General features: G+C 33.8%; 1 protein-coding gene across 4 annotated transcripts in view; it reads left to right on the forward strand.

Moving 5' to 3' along the window:
• Positions 1–705: 705 nt before the first annotated feature.
• LOC117105722 (phospholipase B1, membrane-associated-like) overlaps positions 706–8,735 on the forward strand; it is a 14,162-nt gene continuing 6,132 nt past the window's right edge. The window contains exons 1-8 of one of the 4 annotated variants that reach the window (XM_033246968.1): positions 706–754; positions 2,199–2,294; positions 4,588–4,685; positions 5,233–5,293; positions 6,143–6,201; positions 6,561–6,628; positions 7,099–7,142; positions 7,898–8,006. In XM_033246968.1, coding sequence (XP_033102859.1) covers positions 739–754; positions 2,199–2,294; positions 4,588–4,685; positions 5,233–5,293; positions 6,143–6,201; positions 6,561–6,628; positions 7,099–7,142; positions 7,898–8,006 — 551 coding nt within the window. In that variant the 5' untranslated portion in view covers positions 706–738. Of the gene's footprint in view, positions 755–884; positions 1,159–2,198; positions 2,295–3,805; positions 3,959–4,133; positions 4,439–4,587; positions 4,686–5,232; positions 5,294–6,142; positions 6,202–6,560; positions 6,629–7,098; positions 7,143–7,897; positions 8,007–8,735 lie in introns of those variants that run through there. The other 3 variants (XM_033246969.1, XM_033246970.1, XM_033246971.1) reach the window with 3 other exon arrangements.

Raw genomic sequence — 8,735 nt, forward strand, 5'->3', positions numbered from 1 at the left:
GAAAGTTAGCCGTTAACACTGCTGAATAAATATAATATAAATCATCAAAGTTACATATACAGTGGTTAATAAGGACATGATGGAACATCGTAGGCCACGAAGGCTTCATGGTTGAACAGGTCCAAATAACCGTTGGGAACATTATTACACAATGGTGCGCCTCACGAGGGCGTTCGGCCAGATAAATTATCTGGAGAAACGGCTAGAAATAAATACTGTCATATATTTTATATGATATTGAAAGAAGTTAGTCGTTAACACTGCTGAATAAATATAATATAAATCATCAAAGGTACATATACAGCGGTTAATAAGGACATGATGGAACATCGTAGGCTACCCTGTAGCTTTTCAACGAATAAAGTCCTATAAAAGTCATTGTGTAATAAAATTCCTCCGACGGGATTCGAACCTGCGACCTCTCGCTGACAAGGTGAGCGTCATAACCACTAGACCACGAAGGCTTCATGCTTGATAGTACTGATGAGTATTTTACCCCCTTATCCTTTCCTTTTACCGTATTTCCTCTACCCTAACGTTCTTCTCCAGAGTAGCCTACATTTTTCATGACACCTCATTTCCTTCTGCCAATCAGGTACAGAAAATAGCAGTTTTGCTTGCATACTTAACTTACCCAGCAACAACTCAGAACCTTGCCACCCAACTCTTACTTATAATTTCACCCAGTTTGTGTGTGCATAATTTTTAATTTCATCACACTACATTCCGTAAAGTTACATGGCGCAAATTGACTGTAAGTAGTGTAGTTAAATGATTTGTTTACTAAAATGAACACAAATACCTAGCATGTTTTGTTTTTTTTTTTAGGTTGTACGTGTTTCAATCTACCCATTCATGCATATATTCCATATTGCCCAGGTGTTTGGCAATTTGCCAATTGCATAGAAATATAGGTCTTGTAGAGTTTATTTTAGTGGTTTCCATTTCCAGTCATGTGATTTGTCCGGTCTTGTGACCATTGTGATTTGACAAATTTGACCTACTATCAACAGTTGTGATGAAATTATCAAAGGTTGATCAGATCATAAACACAGTATGAACACAGGTACCTTGAATGTGTGTAAAGAAGAAGATCACACTGTCTGGAACTACTACAGTTTATAGGGTATATAAAGTAACTTTATAGAGTATCAGTTGGTAAGTAGGCCTAATCCTACACAATTAGTTGTGTCATATACACATGTTTTTTCATGGAATACTACAATAGTTTTTCGAGAATGCTTATAAAACCAAATGATTTTTATCAATGGTATTTTATTAAGTTGATTTATATGTCAGTGTCAAAGTTTAGATTTGTCATTCATACTTCCTTGTAATTATGCACAGTGCCCTAATGGGAAACTGAACTGCAGTGTTTTTTTTTAATCATATACTCTTATTGGCATTCTCTTTATTTTGCACAACCAGGTAATTAACATATAGACATGTTGTGTGGTACTATTCATATGGAATTGTTTGCATAAATAATCTATACATCATAAATGAATATTTAAATTTCATTTTGGTTTTATTAATGATGCATGTTCTTATTTGAAATCCCCTCAGTGGCAAAATATGCATGCACTTTGGCATGCTGCATACCCATATCATTCTTTAAATCTTGAATTGTTCACTAATTGTTTTTATCTTGCATTTGATATTGTATTGTATTGTATGTACCACAATCAGAATATCCAAGTTTTATCTTTTATTACAGTAATTGCAAATAAAGAATTTAACACTGTTCAGGTATTATAAATCAGGGGTATGATCCGGGATTTAAGGTTTCGTGGGTGCAGGAAACAGGGCTGTATTTTTTGTGTAGTACAGAGCTTGGGGAATTTTGACAAGTCAAACACCTGGCTTTTTTAAAAAGTAGGGTAAACATCACTTAACTGTAGCCATACAGTTTTTAAAGAGTTTTGGTTCTATATATCAAATAATGTCTAATTTATGCCAGTATTGTTGTACAGGGAGTCTCTATCAACTGTGAATCATACATGCACACTATCAAATTTTCTTTGACAAAAATCTGTTGTATGCCGATATATAGCCGTGATATGCCTATGTATGGTCATGATGTGATGTCATCATGACCGTATTTAAGCATGTAACATGTTTTTGTCAAATATAATTTGATAGTCTAGACAGGGCTTTGCACATAATGTTGCTATTTTTTGGGGTTTATTTATTCACAGGCTTTCACATTCAAAGGACATATTGTACAGTAATGCGATCAATTCTTTGGTTTCTCTATTTCCTGCTTGCGTTTGTGTCTACTTCAAGTTATAACAGTGAGTGTGATGTTTATATTTTTACTCATGTTCACTTTATCCACAATCTACAATAGTGATTATGTTGTATATAGTATTTTATAAGATAAATATATAAATTACCAAAAAACATATTAAAATGATTTTGTAATAATTTAATAAGCAGTAATTAAAATATTGCACTGTATGTCAAATTAATCTCTTCAACCACTAACTACAGTTGTAAATTATTGTGTTGTATTCAGTATTTTATTAAATGTTCATCAAAAAGTTAGCAAAATAAATATATAAATTACAAAAACTCTTTAATATGATTTTGTAATAATTTAATAAAATAATTAAAATATTGTACTTTATATCAAATTTAATATACAATACATTAAAATTTCTAGTTAAAACTATAAAGATTTATGAACAGTTGTATGTGAACAGTTGGCCAATATTTGTTGCACAATAATGTTTAATATCACACATAGGCTATGTTCAGACCTTAGAGATACGCCAGGTCTATCTAACGCCTGGCGTATGTTAATCCATGGTGTAAATAGCGAGATGTGCAGACTGGGCGATTAATAAACTCTAGCGTAAATATTCGCGCAAAATATTCATATTTGTAATCAGGCATTTTATTTCCTGTTTGCATCTAGGCTTATCGCAATCGGTGAAATCATTGATGCATGACTCGTAACTCAGTGGCGTACGCTAATCTGGGGTCTGTTGCGGATTACTTTATGCCAGTGAATGTGCGATTGTACTGGCGTTTGCTAGGCAGTGCACAAGTTCACACCACTAGGTTAGCGTAACTCGTGTCTGAACATAGCCTAAATATAAAATTCACAATTAAAAGTTTGTGGCGGACCCAAAATTGTATTGCCTTCAGGTGCATAGGTATGAGCTGTGCAGCCAATGCAAGGCACTGGGGCCCGGGGCTATTTGTTACCCATTCATTAGGCCTATAGATCTAAAATATTAGAAGGACCCATCAATAGGTGGGGCGGATGTAGAATTTAGCGGTAGAGGGTGCGTGAGAGTCCACACCACAAAAATTTTAAGAATATGGACTTCTAGGTGCCCGGAAATTGCACTTTCGTACAATTTAGGGGGGTACAATCACACCCTCTGCGCCCCCTCTGCATCCGCCCCAGAATAGTATTAGGTTTCAGAGGCCATTATTATTGATTATGCTTATTACAATGTACCTATTATGTGCAGTGGTGGATCCAAGAATTCAAAATAGAGGTGGCCCAGGGAAGGACAGATGGGGTATACCACCTCATGGTTGAGGCTAAGGTATGAAAATTTATGATTATGGCACCTCTAGATTGGGTGAAAATAGCACTTTTTTTAATTTTAAAAAGAAAGTAATTGGGGTGGGGGGTTTTTGGCGGACCAGCCTGGGCCCTTTGAATCCACTAATGACGTGCCACCAAACACTGAAAGTAGGATAACTTTTAAACTTTCTTACCAAAAAAAAAAGCCATGAACAGCTTCATATATTTTGAATTCATTCAAGGCTATTTTCTTTCATTCAGGTGTTAACATATGCATCAGTCTGCTTGAGTCTGATGCAGTAAAAATACTTTTTTGAAAGCATATTTCAGCAATTGAATTATTGGCACGCATGTTTTTGTTCTCTATTTTAAAGTTTGTTCAGCGACATTGTTCATGTTTTTGAATGACGTCAGGTGATTATACTTGAATACATTTTAGATTTAGTTCACCACAAGTAGGTGGATGATTGTTCTATTGTTGTCAATAGTTTACTTTATCAGAGACTCATGAAATGCCCAATAGGCCCTAAACAAAATAAAATATGACTTTTTATATCCTTGGATATTTTTTTTTCGAATATTGTTATAGATATTTCTGCGTGTTATGCTTTATTGTCTGTTTAAAAACATCTCAGAATGTAGAAGCATAAAGAGTTTGGCCTAAGTAAACACCACCAAGGCTCTGTCTTTGTGTCCGATCAGATGCATTTCAGAACACGTTACCCCGACTAAATGTCCTCCAGACTCACATTTGTGAGCTGATCAGAAAGAAGCCTTGTATCCGTCTTTTCACGCTTGACATTAAAGGGCCCAGCAATTAATTATCTTGCACTGGGGCTACACCACCGATTGCCTTGGTGGCACGAGAGGTAATCGAGGGCCTAAGGTTCAAAGGTAAGTATTCAACTCAGAAATTAAACATTCAAAAACAAACAATAACAAAAATGTAATTTGTCCAAAAGAAAGAAAGCTGACTTCTGTACTAGTAATTAACTATATATGCTGCCTATTTTTGATTTTTTTTTTTCTTTTTATGTTTACAGCAAAATGGCAAAAATATAAGGAAATAATTGCTGGACTGCAAGAATATGATGAACAACTGCAGAACCTGAATAAACAAGTATCAGAGCAAACAATCAAGGTATGTCCAGGAAAAACCCAGAATTCAACTCAATTAAACCCAGGCATGGAATCATGATCCATAAATATGGTTTTAATTCCAATGGAGGCAAAGGTCAAGAGGGGTCCATCGGGCTTATGTGGGGGTCGGGGGTTTAAGTATTCATGAATGTAAATTCAGTTTCATCATCATTTTGATAGTGTTTGATGGTTTGGTTTGTTAGAAGGGTTTGTTCTCAAAGATGGTGGGTCGGGGAGGAATTCAAAATCTGAACTATATCCCTGATTGCAGATCTGCCATCTGTATGCAATGCTTCAGTGCTGGTACTTGTTATGTAGAAGCCAGTGGCATATATAGGACTATTAAATTGGGGGTGAGGGAAGGTAGATTGTTTACATTAAATTTAGTAATGTTGGATTTTTCAGGATTTAAACCCAGGATTATAAGGCAGTCACCTTAACCACAAAGTCACTGATCCACTTCTATCTGCTTTCATTTTTCTTTTCAATGATTATTTCTATTATTTATATGTAATGCTTTGCATTTTTAATTTCATTATTTTTTACAGGATGCATTTATGTCTGACTTCCCTTGCCCACCATCAAAATCTACAGAGAAACCAAAATCAGGTAAGATCTATAGCTTAACAATTTCCCTGCAATATTGCTTTTGTTTATATGTTCCTGTTTATATCATAGAATATTATTTATATGAATATATGAAAGTGATAATTGTTTTGCAAATTTACAATAGGCCTATTAACTAGTTTTCCTTTCTAATATTTTCATGTACTAAGAGTCTGTATGGCTCAATTAAAAACCTGAAACAAGTGAACAGCCTAGTTATCGTCTGTTGGATAAAACTGGTGACCATAGTAACAGAGTATTGATTTCATCAGGGGTTCACTGCAGTTTCTTTTATATAAGGAAACTTTAGGAGATAGTAAAGAAACACTAGAATGAAAAAGGAAGGAAATGTTAAGGGAACATAAAATAGAAAAAGGAAATGGGATTGGGAAATACAGGCAAGGGTTGTTGGAAGGAAAGAAAAGAAATGAAAAGCCAAACACAAAACAAAATGTAAACAATGAAATAGTTGAATAGATAAGAAAACTAAAACAAAATGGAAAAGAATTTTAAAAAATAGGATGAGAAGGTAATTGATAACAAATTAGTTGAAATTTTAGTAATTAAACAATAATTAATAATTTTAATAAAATTAACCTGTTATTATTCTGATAAATTTCTGATTATTAATTTGATTGCATAAAGATTTATGCTAATTTTTAATCATCTTTTCTTTTAATTCTGATCCAGCTTTTGCTCTTAATGTAAAGTGCATAGTAATTTATAGCATTTTGCACTATATAGAAATATATTTATTATTATCATTAGTATTAGTATTATTTTTGTATTCAAACGATGCCGTACTGTAGGTTAAACTTGCATTCATTTTTTTAATTTTTACTTTCGGTGTAGTCCATCAATTGCGACCAGGTGATATTAATGTTATTGCTGCTATGGGAGATTCATTAACAGTAAGTTTCTCTTTATAATATGACTTTTATGATTTAGTTAATATTTTAGACTTATGTAGTGCCTAATGCCGTCTTCTAAGTGCTACACATTGTTACCCCCACCCCCGCGTTAATTTATAGAAGCGAAGTACACAGTGAGTGATTGAACCCTGATCTCAAGGTTGAGAAGCTATACTTCAACTGATATGCCAAACCATTTCTATTTCATCTTGATAAATAATATAATAAAATAATAAGCATATATCAATATGCTTTTGAGACTGACATTATTATTGTTAGTTTTAAATGTTGTATATATTGTATGCTGTATTTCAACCTTTATTTTACAATACAATTGAATTTTCTGGTATTTTTTTCAGGCAGCAAATGGAGCAGAAGCTAGTACATTAATTGGTGTATTAACTGAATTTAGAGGCATATCATGGTCGTAAGTAGGCTGTCTTTGCCAGTGCCAAATAAAAGGGGCCCCCCTAAATTTATCAAAATAATATTTAAATTTAATCTGAATCTCTAAATTACGAAAATAAAAACAAAATGCAGTAAAATAAATTTACAATTAAGTTTAAGTATGAGAGTGCCATTTCCAGCCATCCAGAGGTGCCACAATCATAAATTTTCTTTCCTCAGCCCCATCATGGTTGGGGTGGACCCTCTATCTGTGAAAGTACCTCACTGGGCCCCTTTATATCATATTCCTGGATCCGCCACTGGGGAATGCCATTTCCTGCTATCTAAAGGTGCCACAATTATAAATTTTCTTGCATCAGCCCCAACCATGTTGGCTATATCAAATTGCTGGGTCCGTGAGTGTATTCCCCTCCCCCCCCCCCCCCCCCCCCACCCAGCATTTGAATACACACTGTAGCTTTTCTAAGACTATGAATGTTTTATCTGTAGGATTGGTGGTGATGATGATATAACTGAAGTTCACAGTTTACCAAGTAAGATTCAAAATAATTTCTCCTCAGAATATTTTAAAATAGGATATTAAATATATATCGTACTTGAAACAGCGGCATAATGAGGGACCACGGGAAAGAAAAATTTCAGCAATGTAATTTTGCTAACAAAATGACTTAGTGGTGTTTAATCCTCTACCTGAAAAGATATAAATAAGGCTGAAAAAACTGCATCTATTGTTATACAATGTCAGTTCCTTTTGTTTTTTAATTGTGTATGTAGGAGGTGCCCCGTAGCCCTTTCTGGTCCCTTATAAACTGGGAGATTGGAGCGCAACTAAGTAGTCACACATAAGATTGCTTGTTATGTTATATTTATTTTTTTATTATTATTGTTCATTATTTTAGTTATATTATTATTATTTATAGGTGTAAATTTTGCCCTACCTGACATGGAAATGTACCGAATACTCAGTACCTTTGAAAACAACTGCGAAAAAAATCGCAAGTTGTTCTTGGGTGGGACTCGAACCCACGTTCTCCAGATTACTAGCCTGGCATCATACATCTAGACCACCGAGCTTGCACCTGATGGCCAGGGTTGAATTCGAGTCCAAGTAAGCAGTGGGTACTGCTATCTAAAGGTGCCACAACCATAAATTTTCTTTCCTCAGCCCCAACCAGTGTAATTTTGCCCTAATTGTTATTGTTATTATTATTATTATTGTTATTATTATTATTATTATTATTATTATTATTATTATTATTATATTAAAAATGATTCATTATCTCCTTAGATGTTTTTAAATACTACAACCCATTAATATATGGTTTTTCAACTGGAACTGGCACTGAAAATCGAGCAAATTCCAAATTCAATGTGGCTGTACCAGCGTCCATATCAGAGTAAGTCTGTTTTCATATCCATTTTTTTAATTTTCTATTTTCATATTTTGGAGAGGCATTATAGCTTCATGGTTTTAAAAGTGCTTGTCTTTAAATTCCACTCTCCTGGGTTGAAATTTTTATGACTTTTTCTCCCTAAACATGCATACTACATTAAGTGTAATAAGTGCCCAGTGCTCTACATTTCCAGGCTTTTACAGTAGAGGAGTCCTTTTTAAAATTATTGAGTAAGCATTTTTCAAACTTTTCAAGGAAATTTTTTTTTGAGGATTTTGTGTTTTGGCTTAAAATAATGTACCTTTATTAGCAATTGAGAAAATATCAATTATGAAAATATTTAGTTGTTTTTTAATAAATAAAGCTAAAAAAAGTTATTGTATATCGTTTTGAAAGGCAGTAGTTGTTTCAATAAATGCTTCATGTTCCACATTTCCATCCAGAAAGAGCTAATTTTTCTATTTGTATTTTTTATTTATTTTATTTTAACAATATTAAAACAGGGTAGCCCTTTCAACTTTTCCGAAAGGGAGGCTGATGTTCAAGGGCCCTCTTTAATGAATAGAATATAATATCGTACAATAAATCACCACATGAAAACAACAAAAAAGTAGACATGATGCCTCTATAATGCCTGTCTAGTGCCTTTTTAATATGGAAAGTGTGGAGATGCTAATTTGTGCATGGTTTAATATCCATTCTATTACTGGTCAACGGTACTCTCTACTGTAA

This window comes from Anneissia japonica, unplaced genomic scaffold, assembly GCF_011630105.1.
Source record: "Anneissia japonica isolate Jap-2015-1 unplaced genomic scaffold, ASM1163010v1 scaffold287754_len4335492_cov202, whole genome shotgun sequence".
Taxonomy (NCBI): domain Eukaryota; kingdom Metazoa; phylum Echinodermata; class Crinoidea; order Comatulida; family Comatulidae; genus Anneissia; species Anneissia japonica.